Consider the following 19384-nt stretch of genomic DNA (forward strand, 5'->3'; position numbering starts at 1 on the left):
ATCTGTTAAATTTGGAGGGCTTACATAAACGTGTTTTAGGCTGAGAAGAAAATTAAGGCAGTTTTGTTCTAAAAGTAATTTTGGGTTTGGTTTTTTTTTTGTTTGGTTCGTTAGGTTTGTTTTACTTCCCTTGTGCTATCTTCACCAAAACACATTTGTTATGCTTTCTTATGAGTAGCCATCCTTTTGATCTGGGTATATGCATCAAGCTTCATTCTGTCCTAAGTATTGTTTTAAAAGGCATCTGCCAGCTGCAGTTTGTCATATTTCCAGTTAATACTAGAATCAGTACAGTTAGTTGAATAGGTTGATTTGATTTTTGCAAATGTGTTGGGATATTTTTGTGAAATTTGAGTGTTGGAGTAGTGAGCAGAGCACGCACTTTCTCCAAATCCTTGACCAAATTCTCTCATGTTTATTTTGCCTGCATTATACAATTTAAATTTTAATTTAAAATGTTGTTTAATAAAATTGTATGTATTTTTACTGTGCGTCTATCTGCAACACACTTTTTTTCTTTTGACAGGACAGCTTTACCAAGTGTCCCCTGAAAACTCTCAGGGCAACTGTGGCATTTGCTCAGTGAATCACAGACGACATGTACAGTAGCAAGGTAGTGAGACTGTGACTGCTGAGACACACACCTTGTGCATTGATTTACATAGATATACTAATGACTTCCTGTATAAGAAATACTTCTAAACTGATGTAATGTTTTCCTGTGGGAATCTGTAACTTGTAATTATCCATTCATAAGCCAGTCTACAGGCGATGTCATTGTTTCCTTTCGTTGACTCAGCTATCTAGGGGGTAGTGTCATTTTCCCTAGAAGCTGGGCTTCCAATGCCAAGCAGTTATCTCTCTTGAAGCAAAACTATTTTGGCTGCCCAGCCATGGAGAATGTGCTACGTGGCATCTGATACACAAATACTATTTCTAAAACTGGCTGGTACTGCTGCTAGAGTGCACCCAATAATTGGTATATATGTAATGTGAATATAGCTGAGGAACAATGAGAGCAGAGGCAAAAGTACTGATGTGGAGTTGCTCTTCAGTGTAAGGGGTGAAAGCAAAGGAAGGAATAGCATATTCAGTTTGTATTCAGTGTGGTAAAAGGAAATAGGTACCTATTTAACTTGAAGTACCTTTAGAATATTTTGCAAAAATGAGATACTGCTAAAAAGGATTTTTGAATTATTACAATAAATGCAGAATAGCAGGAAAATGTTCTGACAAGAAGGAAATAAGTTCTAAGGAAAGGCACAGAAGTTTCTTACAGTTATCATGGTGCTGGTAGGCAGGCTTGATAATACTCTAAAATTCTGCACTGACCTGTAGAATGAACCAAATCATCTTTCCTATCTCAACTTTTATGATTCATATTTGACCTGGTCATACTGTCATATACTATGTAACGTGATGGAGGTTGGTCAGATAGTCGTGATCTTGTTGCAATTGTTGGATGTGGTAGCCACCTTTTATTTAGACTGAACAGATACATGCTCCTTTGGTTAGTGATGGATGCAGCGTAGAGAAATAGTTGTCCCAGGACTAAACCCTGTGGCCAGTGAGTCAGTTGTAATCCAGAGCAGTTTAATGTGACCCGTGTGTGAGGTAGAAAGCAGCACAAACACCACAGGAACAGTTTTTGCACCAGGAGGTGCTGGTCTGTTAGGATACCAGTAAGAAAGGCACTCCGCCTCTCTAAAGTATCATTTAATCTGCTGTTTATTAGAGTCAGCCCTATGAAGAAAGAGAGGGTAGCATAGATAACCCTGCACCCCTATAGGTACTGGGAACCCTCAGTTGTGCAGCATCAAATGGGCGCAGCATACCCTGCAGACTTATCTGTAGAAAACAGTTCCCCATATCAGGCATTACAGGATTTTCTTACAAGAAAACAGTTCCGTTCATAATTTCTGCTGCCAAAAGGAAAGAATGTACATGTGGGAACCTCTCCCTGCACTTCTAGAGAAAGGCGAGGGCACGCAGGTGGTGTAGTTGCTGATACCCAGTGGGAGCTGCCTCTCAGGCTCCTGTTAACAATGAGCTGCAAAGTTTGGCACAGCACAACGTGGGTCTGAAGGTCAGGCTGTACGGGCGGCATGGCACAGCCCAGGCCTCCATCTAATTGTTATGTGCGTCATCAACTCCTCCGCATATGGCACTCTCCAGCCTGTGATCACTACAGGAGCCCAACAGAAGAGGTGGCCAGGAGACATGATTGCCAGGGCAAAGAATCTAAAATGCAATCTGTAAAGAAGGTGTATTTGACAGGTGGCCTGGAAAGAAACCTGGACCTTGAGAGCAAAGTAGATGTCATCTACTGATGCTCTGTTCTGTGTTCAAAAGTGGAGCAGAATTGGGTTATTGATTGGGTCAGTGCTGGAATGGCATTAGAGAGTTGATGCCTCCTCTTAAAACTGACAACCTGAGACATTCTTGATGGCTTAGATCACAGGAATGCTGGTAATTTTTTACATCCATGTAATTAAGAAGTCATGCCTGTGGTGCTTCTACAGGGACACACTTTGTGTCAGCCTTCCAAGTCTCCATATTGCTCTTGTTGAAGTCACCTGCAAGGGCTTTCATTGACTTCAGTGGTGCTAGGGCAAGATTTATCTGATGGAAAATGCTTAGATGCTAAAATGGTGGGGTAGATGCTAGTGGTGGGAAGGAAATTCTTTGCTGTGAGGGTGGCGAGGCACCAGCCCAGGCTGCCCAGAGCAGCTGTGGGTGCCCCATCCCTGGCAGTGTCCCAGGCCAGTCTGGACGGGGCTGGGGGCAACCTGGGCTGGTGGGAGGGGGCCCTGCCCGTGGCAGGGGGGTGGGACTGGGTAACTTTCAAGGTCCCTTTAAACCCATTATTGTAAGGTTTATATATAACCACATAGAAAATATTGCTACCAGCAATGTATTTATGACTTTATTAATTCATTTATAGCATAGCTTCTAAACTGAAACTTTTTCATGTGTTTTCTATCCTCATTAATATGTCTCATTAAGCCTTTTGATTTTTTGGAACTTCAGTGTACTTAAGGTGCCAAACAAAATACCAATAGGCATAAACTCAATTAATTGATTATGTTAAATAGTATTCCCTGAATGAACGGACTATGAAGTTACTCTCTCTGGAATTTTCTTGCTTCTACATTAAAAAAGTATGGTAACTTTTAATTGCCTATGACAACTTTTAATTTGATCCTACGAGGCCCGTTGTCTAAACTTTGTTTAAACTCCCGCGTGCAGTACTGGGAGCATCCTGAAAGCGGGACATGCTTTGGAAGCTGTTGCCAGGGTCCAGCCGGCAGGCCCGCTCTTCGAGCCGTGCTGGTGGCTCGGGAGGGCCGGCGCAGCCGCAGGGATGTGCCGGCGGCCGGCGGAGCAGCTGCCGCGGTAGGCAGAGCCCCGTTCAGCCGAACGGTGCTGCAGACCCTGCGGCCGGCAGCGGGGCGCCTTTTGCGGCCAACGGGGCTCCCTTGGGCCGGGCCCTTCCCTGCGGCCGGCGGCTCGGCTCCCGGCTGCCAGACGGACATTGTCCTGGCCGTGCCGGGCGTTCGGAGAAAGATGGAGCGATAAGGGGAGGAAATGACGGAGAGTCGCCTCAGAGCCACCCAGCCCCGCTGGCGCGGCCGGAGGGGCCCAGCCGGCCCTTCCCCCGGCGGGTGTCCCCCCGCTGCCGACCGCGCTCCGCAGCGTGCCGCGCCGCGGGGGACGCAGGTGAAGGAGCCGGCCGCCGCCGGGGCAGGGCCGGAGTGGAGCCCCGCCCCCGCCGTCTCCTCAGGGCTTGGCCCCGCCCCCTGCCCCGCGCCAGCGCTGCGGGCCGGGGCCGGAAGTGAGCGCACGGCGGCGGTTAAGCGGCGGGAGGGGGCTGCCTGCCGCGCGCTCCCGGTGGCGGCAGGAGGGCAGAAGGGACATGGCCACTGCGGTGGGGCGGCGGCGCTGCCAGGTAGGCGCGGGGGTCCCGCCGCTGGCTGTCGGGGCTCTGCTCCCTCCCCCGCTCCTGTCCTTCCCTGCCGGTACCCGCTCGCTCGCCTTTCCCACCCCGCTTCGGTCTCTCCCTCAGCCGCGATGCGATCCTCGGCCTCCGGGCGCCGCCGGCCTCGGTGCGGCTGCGGGCCCGGCCGCCGTTCTCCGCGCCGCCCGGGCCGCGGGGCGGGTGGGCTGCGGGGCCGGGGCCAGCGCTGCTCGCACGGCTCGTCCCGGCCCCTCGCGTCCGTGCGGGCTCCTGCGCGGCGGCGGCGGTGCTGCCCGCCCGGGGCGCCTCACCGGCCGGGCGGCGCGGCTCCTGAGGGGGCGGCCGCTCCCGCCCCGCAGTTCGCGGGCGGCGGGCCCTGCGCGGCAGGTCCTGTCACCGGGGGGGATTCGGGAGCCGTGGTGCCAGTCCGGTGCGGGGGGACCTGGGCCGTAGCCGCCGAGACCCGCCTTCCCGTGCTGTTTATCTGTCCCTCCGCTTCTCGGAGCGGGTGGCCGAGCCGGGCTCGGCGCGTTGCCGCGGTTCCCGGGAGGTTGGCTGTTTACAAAGCTGAGCCTGAAACAGCTCTGCCGTTTCCTCCGGGAGCTTTTCAGATACTGGTGGTAATTAATACACGGAAGTGGGGAGCTGGCTTACTGGGCACAACTTGGTTGAGTTTATTTATTCTGCAGCAATGTAATTAAAAAAAAAAAAGGTATATCAGCATCTTTGTTAGCGCAAGTAACCTCCCGCTAAGCACTGCTGTTGCTGGGAAAGGAGATTATGCTAGTCAGATGCACTAAAAAAAAAAAAAGCTTAGCTTGGAAGAAAATAAAGGTTCTGATGCTTTTCCTCGTCGTCGCATTACTTGTTACAGATATGGTCTTAGAGCATAGTGCAGTTCAGCAGGTTTGGGGTAGGGGAGAGATGCAGAGGTTTTAAATGACAACCTTGTGTGTTGAATGCAAATCTCTTTCCAAAGGGAACTGAAAACTCAAGAGAAAATATGTGACGTTTATAAAAGATGTTGTGCAATACCCACTTAAAATATAAACTGTGTTCAAGAGTAGTAGTGGTAGATGATTTATGAAGAAACCAAAGGGGAAGCAGAAATGGGGCAAGGGGAAGGAAAGCTGACAGACAAAATAACGTTGTTGTTTTTCTGAGGTTTGAAGGTAGTTGTATTCATTCCCCCAACACTGAGGCTGGGCCTGGAAAAAGTTTTCTTTATGCATCTGGGGGGAAGAGAAGTTACTTAAATTGCATTTACCACATTTGTGGGAGGGGGAAAAAAGGGACTATAAGGCCCACAAAGTGAACTTTTGTTTTTCTAAACTGAAAGCAGATCGAAGCAAAACTACTAAGAAGAAATAGTCAATGAGTGAAAGTTGCATAAAAGATAAAGGCAGTGGGGGAGAGCACAGGGAGAAGCAACAAATGCTTCAAGTTAAATAGCCTTTTGTTCAGGGGGAGGGAGGGGGAACCTACAAATAAAACTAGTAATAAATTGGAGCCTTGTCTTAAATGTTGTGCAGTATTTGAAAGGTCCTTTTACATAAGGATGCTTGTTTACAAAAAATACATAGGAGGTCCCAAGAAATACTTAATTTTTTTGATTGATTAATAAAAATAGACTTGTCCTACTTAATTACAATGTAACAGTAATCCTAATTTGGATACTTGAAGTACCTCTTTCCTTACAGAATATTTCTGTCATCATTAAGAGCTCAAACGTAAAAGTTCATCAGTGTAGATAATCAGTGTATATACACTGATGATTGACTGATTTTTATCTTTTTTTTAGTTGCTCTCTATGTAGCAACAAAGAAAATTGAATGCCTTAAATGGAATATTAAACATTTCAAAATGTCAAGTAAAAATCTTTTCTGAATTTGTGAGCTTATGTTTCTTATTTCTCAAACTAAGTTGACTTGAAACTCCTGGTGTTTCTTACCCAGTGCTGCTATTGTATCTGCTGTCTAGCTGAAGAAATTAATTAAAACATTGCCTAAAAAAAAATGCTGAGATGATGTTTTGGGGTTGGTTTTTTGTTGTGTTAGGCTTTGATATGGGACCAAAACCAAGCCAGTATGGGGCTATCTAGAAAAATGAATGCTAGATTTGAATTTGAGAGCAGGATTGCATGTTGTTTGTCTTTAAATTATGTAGCTATCTTATGGAAGCTTTAAAAATTGCGTGAATTAACATTCATAGGTTGGATGGTATAAGCTTAATGCTGACCAGGGCATGCAATGTAGTGTGTGTTTTAAGGTTAGCCTTGGTGACGTGCAGGTAATGATCTTCCATTTTGATTTTAGGAGTATTGCCTTTTAGTGTCTGTAGTTAGTGCAGAAATTATGGTGGTATTTATTTATTTAGGATACTTCAACAAACTAAAAAATGAGGGAGTAGAGCACAAATGTAAATTGTTTGCTTTGTGGAAGTGTAACTGTAAACATATGCCTCTATGTTAAGTGGTAGAAGTGGACGTGGAATTACTTACCAGAACCAGAGTTAAGTTCTCATTAGTAGTGGTCAATAACATCAGCGTTTATCCAGCCCCTTTGTACATAAGAAGGTTGCTGTGATGTCAGTTTTTGCAGAAGAGTGCAGAAGTTGTTTCCAGACTGGACAAGTAAGTGAAGGAGGAAAAGTTTCAAGGTGTGCCAGTACTGATAAACTTTAGTTAACCTATAAAAGATCTAGAATAAAATGTCTTCCTCAAAGCTCACATTAAAAGGTTTTGAGAAATATTACTTTGGTCTATACCTTTGTAGAAATGCAGCCTGGAGTTATTTACTTAGAGTAAGTTTAGTTTGCTTCAAGTGGCAGTCACTGCAGAGTGCTTTCACTAAAGAAATTGGAGAGAGAAGGTATGTCTGCATATTTCATGTTACTTGTAATTTTCAGGTGTGTGGTATTAAAGTTGTAAACAAAACATCACTTAAAAAAACTAACCATAACTGGGAACTTGCAGTATGTAGTGTATGAGGACATCATGGTATTTGTGTAAAGAGTATGTCACTAGTTCAGATGACCTAGACAAAGTAATTCGGTTGATAACAAAATATTTGGTTGATACCGGGTTAGTTTATAGCTCATAGATTTCAATATTGTAGTTGATGTTAGTAGTTACAGGACACTTATCTGTTATCAATGACCTGTTCTTGATATGGTCTTCTACTTAGATCATAGTCACAGCAGAAAAGCAGAGGATGGTGACAGTGCTGAGTTACAAGGTCAGTGCTGAAAGCTTACATAATGAGTTCAGCCTGCAACTGGACAAACTACTGGAGGTAAAAAAAAAAAAATAATCTGTCAGGGGTCTTAATATTAGAGAAGTTACCTCAGGATTCAGGAAGTACTTGAGTGGCAAATGAGTGGAGACTAGAAGAGTATTTTGAGGAAGTGTCATTACATGCTTGCCTGAATTTCTGAACCTACCCTTAGAGACAAATTAAGGATGATGTGAAACTTTGGTCAGTCTGAGTCCAGCCATTCTGTCTTCTATCAATGTAGTGTTTAAAAAAAAAAAATCATCATTGAATCAATATATCTAATAAGCATTTAGTATTTTCTAATGTATAAAGCAAAAAGGTACGTGCGAACAGTGCATTTGCTCTATCAAATAATAAACAGTTCTGCTTAATGCTTTTGTAAATAATTAGGTTTGTGACTAAGAAGCATTTGCTGGTTATAACTGAAACTGCAAGTTTCCTGCCTGAGGGGGAGACCCATCTACTGAAGTAAGTGGTAGAAATAATTTGGCTACCACAGCAGAATTACATTTGGTTAGACTGCTAGGTTGATCCTGATACAGTGATAATGGAGTTAAATCTGGGACAGAGCTATGGTGACATGTTTGGGTTTTTTTTTCTCCCTATGCTACTAATTTTTTGGTTATGCTTTGTTGAAGGTGTATACTGTGCACTGCTGCACAGGGAATAGAATAGGATCTTTGTGAGAGAGGGTTGTTTTCATCTGCTTATGTTAATAGCCACTGTACGTTGCATCATTGACTTCCCGCATTTTTGAATGCTTTGTGACATTGGGAGGATATTTGCAGGGCTTACTTCTAGGGATATACCTTAAGAAAATTGGGGTTTTACTATGGTTCTCTATGATGCAGAATGTTATAAAACTATATGGGAAGTGTTTGAGCATCTCTCTTTATGTAATTAAAGCAGACAGCACAAATGTTTCTTCTTTTCTCTGTCCCCCCCTCCCCATGCTCTAGACGCTTTCTGTACTTTTGATTGAACTGGCTATGTAGCTTAAAATGTTGTCTGCCTTCTGCTTAGCATTACTGGTATTGGAATTAGTGGAACTAGTACAGATGGATGCTCTCGGTAATGTCATGCTCTGCTGTGGTCAGGCCTGCACTGTATGAATAACTAAAACTTTGTCTGCAGTGTTGCTGCCTGGATAAAACCCCGAGCACCCTTGTCACCTTCTCATAGCTGACCCTGCTTTGAGCAGGTAAAAGAACTAGAGACCCCCTGAGGCCCCTTCCACTCTTCATTGTTCCACAAAAATGATACTCGAGGGTAAAAATATCTTGCAAGTCATGGATTACTGCACAAATTGTTCAGCTGTGGAATCAAAATATTTGGGGCAGTGGCATTACTTAAAAAATAATAAAACCCCCAAACCCCAAACCAGGAGCAAATGCTGATACTTTGTGGAATATTTTGTACAGCAGGAGTGTTTTCAGGTGCTTTGAAAAGAGGGATTGGTGGAAAACTTCAGAGGTGGCTGAAAAGCAAGAGAATGAGTAAAAAGGTTTTGAAGGCAGGCTTCTGAAACAGGAGGAGTGGATATGAAAGCATTATTCTGTAAGGGGAAATATTGCAACAGATCTAAAATTCTTAGCCTTTGTCAAACAATGCTGGTAATAGGCTTGGCTGTAAGGCATGGAAAAAAAAGCCTTGGCCAAGTGCATCAGAACAGCCTGAGATGCCATCAGTTTCATTATTGCTTGTTCTGGTATCTGCATCCAGAAAGTACTGGGCAGGAGCAGAATTGCAGGTATGCTGTTGGAGAGCTAGGAGCAACATAGGGAGAGATACAGAGATGCACAAGTTGGTGAGTAGTTCTACAGCTGATAGAACTGATGTCAAGTTTCTGGTTGATTTGTGTCTTCAGCTGACTGGCTTTAAAGCTTTCTTGCCATGATTCAAGCATTTATAAAAATTATCCTGGTAGTAAATCTGTGGTGTCCAATAATATGAGCTCATGTTACTGGTTTCTTCTAGCTGTGACACCCAGTGTTCTTGGTGGTGTCAGGTTGCCTGCTTTTGGGAAACTTACATGGAATTTAGTTATCTTTAAGACCCCTGTTTCTTCAACAGAGTTAAATGAAGTGGTGATTGGGGTCAGAATTTCAGGAGAGGAGTATAACAGCACAAATACACTGAAGAAGCTTGCAAGTATACTGTACTAAATCTGTATGTATCCACATCTGCTGGTGGTGTGGCTTGCAGTGGCTAATGGTGCAAACAGCTGGTTCAAGAAGGGGAAGAGCACTTTGTGGCAGTGGAAAATACGTGATCTATAGGTAGCTGTAGCTGCCTACCCTGAGATTTGACTGGAACATCATGACAGGTGCTTTCACCCTTTGTCTCTCTTGGAGCATTGATCAAAAAGTCAAGGTTCTACGGTTAAAGTATGTTGTATCTATCATTGTCTTCTGCACAGTGTCCTGGATGAAAATTAAATGGAAGAGTTCAGAAGTGTTTTTATAAGCACCAAAGCAGTCAAGGCTGGATTTTTCAAGGGATTTGTTGCCAATTTTGAAAGACCTGCAAGCGTTCCTGGATGCTTCCTGTTCTACTGTTGAAAGCATCCTATTCTTACCTAGCTTGTCAAGAACAGAGGTTTTGAGAGGATTTTGAAGTTTCATTTACATCTGAAAAGTAGTTTCACAGGTAAGAGATGCGGTCACTGGTCTCAGTACAGATGTTCAGGTATTTGTGAGCTGAAGGATTTGAGCAAAACATAAATGAGTGCTGGTTCAGAGTTTGTGCTAAATTAAAAATTGTGCATGCATTTAAGCTACTGAAACTGTATTTGAAGATTTTGGAGATGTGACCCAAACCAAAATGCGTTCAATCTTTTCGTTAAACTGTGTTAATCTCCTCTGTAAGGGGGTGCTTTTCTTGCTAAGGAGTTTTCCTGCTGTGGCAAATGTCTTGCTATGAATTCCTTTCCAGATGATTAGTACTTTCCATAGTATATTACTGCTGCCTTTATTTGCGAAGTTTTCCCTGGTGTCCCATAAAACTGCTACCATCTCTGGTATGCAGGCAAGATTTGTTAATTCTTAAGTTAGCTATCATTTGATGTTAGGCAAATGCCTCAAATCTGATTTTTTTTAGTTAAAGGCAAAGTATTCATGGAGTTATTGTGAAAATTACAGTAGCTAGAGCTTCCTCAAAACAAGTGTATGTCAGGGCATAACTTTATAAGGAATGCAGGAAATGGTCTGACTTGTTATCATTGCTTCTGTATTTAGTACTTGGTCTCTAGGGAATTTATGTGCACTGATTTTACGATAACTATGAAGTATTTCTTAAGAATTAACAAATAATACGTTCTGTGCTTGTTTAGCAGTAGAATTATAAATAGAATGTTAAAAGCCTTGGGTCTTTTCAAGAAGTTGTGCAATTCATTTTAAGTGGAAAAGAATGTCAACATGTATGTGAGCAGATGATGAGATTACCTGTGCTCAAAGTAACAGGATTTATTTCTGATAAAATCATCCCTTGATCATTAAAATAGGAAACTAATTTCAGTTTTAGGAATCTCTGTTCTGGTAGACATGTAATGTCCTATATTGATTATCCTAATTTTTTTACCAAAAACCTATGAATTCCTCAGAAGAAATTTTCTTCTGGGTTTCAGCTTTATGTATTTGCTAGATTAGTGCACATGCAAGTATCTTTTTTTTTTTTTTTCGTAAGCCTCTCTAAGTGAAAATCTAGTTTGAAATTTCTGTTCCATGTAGAGGCTTTGATCTGAAGGAGATGGTCAGACGTCTTGCTGTGCCTTGCTTCTTGACATTAATGAAGGTTTTTAATTGCATTTTAAACATTTTTTCAAGGAATGTTTTACTCCTTTGAAATAAAGTAACGAGCAGTACTCAAAATTACATAGCAATATACAGGTACTTGACTGAGCAAATCAACTTTGGACTCTAAACACATTTATTCAAAATTGCCACCAAGGAAGTGTTCCATGTAGGGTAACTCTGCTAGACTGGAGCCAGAGAAGGAGATCTGCAGACTTGTGTCTGATGACATCTGGTCAAATACTTAAAGAAAATACTGCTTAAAGTTGACTGAGTCTCACTGCAAGAGGCAGATCAGCTTTTGTAAAGGCTGTGGATAAATCAGGTGGTTGAGGTTTTTAGACATGATTTTAAAAGAACCACACAATATCAGTGAGTTACTGCTAGGGCAGTGTAAATACGGTGACTTTGTCTAAAGTATGAATTTGCCTATTTAATTTCAGATTTAGGTGGGAAGTGGTGTAGGAGATTGTTTTATCACTTGCAACTGAAGGTCTAACAGAAATTTGATTCTAATTTTCCTTAAAAAAAAAAAAAAAGCAGCATTTGAATGATTCTTTAAGTCTTTGGAAACAGAGTTGTGCTTTTGAAGGTGAACAGAGTGACAGTTGAAAACTAATTATTACTGTTACTTTAAATAGCTGGCAGCAGTTGAGATGAGAACAATCCTGACTCTTCAAGGATTACTTCTAGGTCTTCTGATGACCTCCAGTTGTTGCAAACTTACTGTGAATTCCTACGGTGGGCTCAGTAATGGCTCAGGTGTCTGGTTTTCATGTTTCTGGGATTTGAATCGAGACATACTCTCCCGAGTGTTAAAGAGGCGTTCCCTGCTGATAGATGGTCCAAATGGAATTTGCCCTTTTTTGTAAATGTTGGAGAAGTTTAATTTCGGCTTGCTCTCTGCCTTTGAACTTCGATGCCTAATAAGTCACAAGTTCAAAGTGAAGCTGAACTTATGTGGAAATGTTAACTGTTGTGGTGTAGTTAGCATTTAAAAGTAGGTCTGTCTTTATTTTAATCATGTGTATGCCTACGGAGCTTTTCTTCTGATGTTTTATTGTGTGAATTTACTGCTTAAACTGGCATGCGGGACAAAGTTTTCCTAAAACTATTTCAACTTTTTCAGACTTTTTTCAAACAGTCTGAAGTTAAAACCTGATTTTAAAACTGCAGTCTGCTTACAAAATTTGTCAGAAATGTATACATTGATTTAGTTTTAGAAGTTTCCCAAGGCCAGGACTTAAATACAGCAATCAAATTAAGTGTATGTATGCTGATGAGACTCTTGCAAAAATAAAATTTGACTTTTATTAGTAGTGGTGGTTATGTGAATATTCCTCTTACTAGAGGTCACTGGATTTGTCAGTGCAAGTGTGCAGTCATACACTGACAAAAATGCAGTACTAACTTGAAATTGTACAATAAACAAGCAGTTATTGAGCGATTGGGATTCTCTAGATGTTATGAATGAATGTGCTGCAGTGGCTGTGAACCATGTCTGAGTGCTGAGGAATGTATGTTTATCTGCAGTCATGACTTTGTGGAACAGTAACCTCTTGTGAGTAGCAGACTGCTTGGCGAGTATGGAGATCAAAGCTGTCGATTGCAGCGGAAAAATAAGGTTTTCTACTTTTTTTTTTTTTTAAGGAGCCAGAGTTGTTGTTATATATAGTTACTTTGAAGACCATGTGATCTTGCTATTTTTTTCCTTAAGAAAATTCACTTACCATTGTAACTATCAAGCAGCACCAGAATGCATTGATAATTTTCTTCAAAGTTGTAGCCCAGTTCTGAATAGTCTCAGAAAGTATGATCTTACTTTAGATTTGTGAATAAAATTTAGGGAGAAAAAACCCTGCTGCTATTTGGAATCCTTAGACAACAGCAAGACTATGAAAACTGCACTTACCTCATGCTGCTGTTTCTTAGAAAAGCCAAGTGGGAATTACTGGGAGGACTTCATAAGTCAGGATGTTCTTGCATTTGAAAATTTGACATGGCAATCTTAACCAGCCGTAAGTTAACAAAGAGATCAAAGCCTGCTTGGATATCTAGGTAGTTGGAGCAGTTGGTGTAAAGCATACTAGACTTCTCGTTAGGGTGTTATCTGTGGCTAGTAGGCTTAGACCAATTGCAAAATACTCAGTACATCTTTAGGAGAGTGTTTAGAATGACTGTCCTGCAAACAGGACAGTGAATAACCTAATGCTGTTGAAGACCACAGCTGTGCTGTAAACGGCACCAGGGATCTGCACTGTCTATAAAGGAACCCAGCGAAAAAAGTTTGGGGTTTGGTTGAGGGTTTTTTAATCAGTTCCCTGATTGGGTTCAACACTCAGCTCTGCAGATAGGCAGTAGGTGGGATAGGGCTTCTTCCTAATGGCAATATTTGCAGTTTTAATGAAAAACTCTGCAGTTTAGTATGTTATATGGAAAAGGATCTGTTGTTGGCTTTTTTCCATAGACTTAGTCTTTGTTGAATATAATTATCTCATGAAATGGATACATTACCAACTTCCAAAGTTCCTCCTTAGGACTTTATTCCCCAGGGCTTTATTTTGTGGCTTTAACGCTTTTATAGCTTTGTTAGTCTTTCACTGTTTTGGTCTTTATGAAGATACCCTCTTTCATTTAAATCTTGTCCTGGTACCTGTAATGTGAGTTCTGGTTTAATCTTGCTTTGTGAAGGGCTTCACCTGAATTTGTTTTCAGTGTCAGCTGAAATGTATAGAACCTCTTTTAAAGATGTCTGCCCTTCACAGTATAGTAAGCCACTAAAATGAACTAGGTAAGACCAGCCAAGCTTTTGTTCTAAAGAATTTAAAGAATCTGCTGGAAATCTGGTAAGAATCTTGCTGTGAATTCACCACGTAGACAGGAGTACAGTCAGTTTGTTCAAAGCACATCTCTGGTTTGATTCAAGGGGGCGGGGGGGACCAAACCCAAAAAACCAAAACCCTTTTAAAGGGTGTGAATAGCAGGGAACATAAAGACAGAATCTTTTCTCAGCTATTTAAATTATTTGCTGCAGAGGAAACTTTTCTGATTTGTAGATTGTTGCATGACTTAAACCCATGATGGTTTACATCTCAAGGGCTCATCTAAGTTCAGTGAAACTGTGTTTTAATGAAGATTGCTGTTTATGTAAACCTCCTATGATTTTTATCTTGCTAGTTGATATATATACTGACTGTTGCTGGAAGACACCTTATCTCCTGTATTCAACTTTAACCTGGCTGTGTGTAAAAGCTGTAGAATAAAGTAGAAATAATATTGAAAAGTAACATAGTTCTTGTGGTAATCTCTTTAAAGATTATTTTAGTGAAGATGAATAGATATTGTGGTGAATATGGGAATTTGAATAATAGTACTGAGCACGAGATTGACATCTTAGATTTTTCCAATTTCTTGGTGCTGGCCTTTAGGCAAAAGTGACCTTTCACAGTTTCTTCCCTTATGGTGTGGTGAATGAGGCTTCCTTTAAGGGGCTATTAAAGGGATTCCTTAATAAGCAGCTGTACTTAAATCACTTATCTTGCTTGTTCAAAAAACAGCATTTCGTAAGCATTACTTTCTCTTGTTTAGAGGCAATGGTATCTTTCCAATGGAAGGGAGGGCCTTCAGCATCATTATGACCATCACAGTCGTCGAATAGCAGTTTGATAGGCCTGTTGTTTTTGTAATAAATTGAAGTAACACTGGACGTTTTCTTGACAGTGTGCTTTATCAATGCTAGATATTTGTATAGTCTTTAGAATGATTTCTGCTGCTGATATTGAACCTGGCGAGATGGGCAGAATGGTTCAAATCTGTGAACAGTTAGGTATCTGAATGTTGCTTTTCTATGTCTTAGGTTTGGTGGTGCAAAAAGAAACCAGGTAATTATCTCCTGGTAGGTACTTGTAAGAAGAATAAATCGGTCTCGGTTAATTCAAAGGCTGTGAAAGTAATTGTGTTGCTTTTTTTTGTTTGTTTGTTTGTTTGATTGATACCACCCACCCCACCCCTGGCCAAAAAAAGGTCTCTAAAATTTTAAAATGTCCTGGGTTTCTGGAGAACACGTGCAACCTTGTCAGTTGGTGACGTGTGACTGTGTAGTTCTCCCCATATGATCTCTTTTATGTGTTTCTAATGCTTCATTTCCTTTTCAGATCTGCTAAGTCTCTTCCGAAGCCAAGAGTAGACAACCAGTACAAGGGAAGTGTTGCTTCTTTAAGTGGATATCCGCTCTTGCGGTATGGCCCAGATATCCAGTAGCAATGGATTTAAACAGCGCTCATCACCTTCTGTGGCAGCTGCAAGGTCAAAAGATGTGGACAAAGAGGAGGCATTGCAGATGGAAGCTGAGGCATTAGCTAAGATGCAGAAAGAAAGAGGTGTAGCTGGTAATAAACAAACTTTTCATTCTTTAAGTAGCACCAGACAAAAAGCACAGACTCATAGCAAACAGGACCATGATCTCATGGTGTTTCCAGAGTCTGATGCCAAGAGCATGGAAGATAAACTAAGTACTGTTGACATAGAGAAGCTTACGCATGCTGAACTAGAGAAACTGTTGCTGGATGACACTTTTGAATCTAGTAAAGTACCTACATTACCAGTAAGTCCTATTTTGAGCCCATCTGTGTCTTCACAATTTTATCTTGGGCCTACGAGTCAAAGAAGACAGTGGATGCCTGGGACACCAGCACCTGTGACATGCACTTTACCTCCTATTTACCCCTCAGCTTCTTACACAAAACAGACTGGTGTGTTTCAGAATGGATTCCATCCAAGTATGTCCTCCTATCACTCTAGAGAACCTATTTATCTTGGTCTTCCAAGGCAGTTGCAATACATTTCATACCCACCGGCAGCTATTACACCTTTCCATCCACAAGGAAGCCTACCTATATATCCTCCCGTACCAGTACTTACACCAGAAATGGCAAAGGTGTTTGACAAAATTGCAAGCACCTCAGAATTTCTGAAAAATGGGAAGTCAAGCACAGACTTGGAAGTGACTGCTATAAAGTCTGCAGTTTCTAACCTACCACCCTCGGAAAGCTGCAGGGATGTTAGTAAATTTGATTGGTTAGATTTGGATCCTCTAAGTAAACCGAAAGTGGATAGTGTGGAGACTTTAAATGTAGAGAATGATGGAGAGAGGGCTTTGAGTATGACTGCTGAAGATCCATGGGATGCTGTGCTGTTAGAAGAGAAGCTGTTAGTAACTTGTCATCTGGAAAGAAAAGTAAATGGGAAATCATCTGGAGCAACAGTTACGAGGAGCCAGTCCTTAAACATGCGAACAACTCAACTTGCAAAGCTACAGGGCCAAACATCACAGGTATGTAAATAATTATTTGTAAGTTGCAGTATAATAGTAAAGATTAATCACAGTGTTTAGAGACACTGTAAGGTCTGGATTTATTTATATATTTACTTGGCTTGAGCAGTGTCCAAATAGTGTGATGTTAATGGTGTATGTATGTATTAATGATACTCAGAAAATTGAACATTACTACTGAACTAAATCCCAAAATAACTCTAGTCTTGTGTAATCTTTCCGCATTTACTGAGGAAGCTGGTGTTTTTCAGCACACCACAAACAAATGGAAATAATCATTAGAACAATTCAGTATTTAAATTATGTTGATAAACATTTAAATTAATGAGCAATTCCCATGATACTGCACCATAAAAAGATACAAAGTAAGACACTTAAAGCTTTATCTTGAGCAGCCTTGATCTCAGATTTTGGCAGGGGGGGAAGAAAGAAATTTTTTTTTGCCTTTTACTAGAATCTGTCAACTTTTTTTTATATATAAAAAAGTTAAAACAGAAAGATAAGTGGCATAGTGAAAACTATTTTCTGTACTCCCAGTATCACTTGCAGTCTTTCATAGGACCACTGCAACTTTTTCGTAGGTAGAAAGCTTTCTACCTGTGCAGGAGTGCTAGAGATCATGCAACAGAACATTTTGGTTATATTATCCTGGAAGGTTGGATGCCTGTCGGGTCAGAAACCCTGCACTTCTGTTCTGGAAGAAGGAAGACCATCTTTGTGTGATTATTTTTATCAGGCAGGGCAAAAGGCTGTCTTCTGTTCCAGGTTCAGGATTACTTTCATAAAACTTTCAAGACAAAAATGTCAACAGAGGCTTTAGTTATGATGCTCATAATTTTTGTACATTGAGCACATGCAGTGTGTGTCAAAACTAAACCGTAAAGCAGATGATCAATACCGTTGCAATCTCATCTGGTTAATGATGCCCCCGTAAGTGCATCCTACCCTTTTCCAAGTCTTGTGAATGACTATGGATTATTTACCTATTCCTATCCTTTAAAATTCTTTCTGTGATAATTTCATCATAAACCAAGATGTTACATTTCTAAGTATTAGTCACGTCACTAGAAAGTGAATGTGAATACTTTTGTATTTTTATTTTTTGATAGGGAGAGTACAGAGACTGAAGAAGTCTTCAGTGGAAAAGTTAAAACCCTGGTAGGGGTGATAATCACAGGAAAAAAAGTATTTGTAGGAACTGGTCAGAAGGTAAAAGATCTGTTCGCCTTGGAGACTTTGGATGGCAGCTGTTTTGACTCTTAGGTGTTGTCTTTCTAGGTGTTTTAATAGGCCAGGGACATGCCATAAAAAACAACTGGTATCGGGCAAGGATGTTTTCCACATTGCTCCCTTAATTCTTCCTCCCCCAAGCTGAGCGAGGTTTTTTTTTTTCTCAGAAAAAGGAATATTTTACTAGACTTTGGCTTAAAGAGCTGTCTAAATTGTTATTGAAGTGAAATTTTTGGCTCCTCTTCTGAAGGTTTTCCTGGTTTTTTTCTGGGCTAGCTTTCAGATGCTGGCAAAAGTTTAATAGAAGGCCAGTGGCGAAGGACAAAAAACCCACATAAACCCAAAAAATCCCTTTACCTTTGTCTTTAAGGGATTGCATTTTTAACATACATGTGTGAAGATCTTTAGTTGAACTTGGATTTTATTTTTTCCACTCACTGCTGAGCTGTGATATGTGAACTTGGTTATTTCCTAGTATTTGGAAAGGTGTGTAAATTTGGGGTCTACAGCAGTTTGCTGCTTCAGTTTGTCATGCTATCTAGTGATGTGTTTGTAAGTTTTCCAGCGGTGTTTGGTTCGTTGTAATGAAACCATTAACTACAATAGCTAGATTATATTGGATCGGTGCTTCTGAGGTGGTGTCTGTAGAAAGTAGTATTTGACTGTTGCTGAATGAAGTATGTTTTTATAGATTCCAGGGGTTTTTTCAAGAATGCAGGATTTAAAAAGGTCTCTTCTGTTCATCAGGCCCAATCCCATGCTATTTGTGGATCACATGTTAACTGATTCATATAATACTTAAGCTCTGCCTTCACGTGGTGTTTTCCTCCTGCTATTTTTGACTGGTCTAGCCCCTCGCAGTCCTCATCAGTCATCTGATTTTCAGCAGAAATGCATTCCTAACTAGCTCTTACCAAATGTCCTTAACAGGATGGAACAGCAGGTATTTCAGATAAAGAACCCTTTTGATGTTCACCTCAACATGTTACAAGAGACGCTGACTTTCTGTCAGGTTTCGTTGCAAGCTCTGTGTGATACTCTTTCCTGTCACTTTTTTTTTTGAAGATGACTTACAAGAATTTTAGCGCTCTGTGTGAGAGCACAGTGTACCACGTGTGTGCCATGTACGGTGGCATAACTACACCCTCGTTACAGGTAGGGGTATTCTGCTTGATACAGTCTTACTGCATTTGCTTTATTCATGATGCGTTCACAACAGCACTTCCTGATCCCGTAGTCAGTATTTCTGATTTTCTTAAGCCACCAGCTTTTTCAAACAAGTTCTTAATTTATAGCAGAGTCCTGCAGTGGATGCCCCATTGAAGGTTCAAGATCTACTTCTCGCTTGTGTTCCTCCAGTCTGTGGTTAACCAGTTTTGGCATAATACTCCAGTTCGAGTCTGGATTATAATACAAGACTGTAAATTATCACCAGGGTTATTTCTGCTGCTTGTGCCGTTATTAAAGAAGATAATAGGTAGATTTAAAGAGAGTCTTTCAAATGGATATCCTTTCAACATAACCTGTGGCTTCTGCTTTATCTTCTGTCCATCCTGTGCTGCTACTTTATTTTCTAGCTTAAGTAATTTTCCATCTGGTGGTATAGTAGGAGCTGAGTTATGTAGCCTCTTTTTGACAGTTCGCTTGTATCTTATGCCATTTACCTACAGGTATATATTTCCTTCAAAGTATGCAAGTCTTGCATCCTAACTAGTCTGGATCATTCTTTTCCCCCCTGAATAACCCAGTTTCACTGACCCTTTAAACAAAACTATTAGTAAAAAATCCTAGTCATATA

At 41.2% G+C, this 19384-nt stretch overlaps 1 protein-coding gene across 4 annotated transcripts in view; it reads left to right on the forward strand.

The window, feature by feature from the left end:
• The first annotated feature begins 3805 nt into the window (after window positions 1-3805).
• The window catches only part of PIK3C2A (phosphatidylinositol-4-phosphate 3-kinase catalytic subunit type 2 alpha), a 53959-nt gene continuing 38380 nt past the window's right edge, over window positions 3806-19384 (forward strand). For all 4 annotated transcript variants that reach the window (XM_055813534.1, XM_055813533.1, XM_055813536.1 and 1 more), the window contains exons 1-2: window positions 3806-3949; window positions 15179-16356. In XM_055813534.1, the coding sequence (XP_055669509.1) occupies window positions 15265-16356 (1092 nt within the window). In that variant the 5' untranslated portion in view covers window positions 3806-3949; window positions 15179-15264. The remainder of the gene's footprint in view (window positions 3950-15178; window positions 16357-19384) is intronic.

The sequence above is a fragment of the Falco peregrinus genome, chromosome 9 (genome assembly GCF_023634155.1).
Source record: "Falco peregrinus isolate bFalPer1 chromosome 9, bFalPer1.pri, whole genome shotgun sequence".
NCBI classification, from domain to species: domain Eukaryota; kingdom Metazoa; phylum Chordata; class Aves; order Falconiformes; family Falconidae; genus Falco; species Falco peregrinus.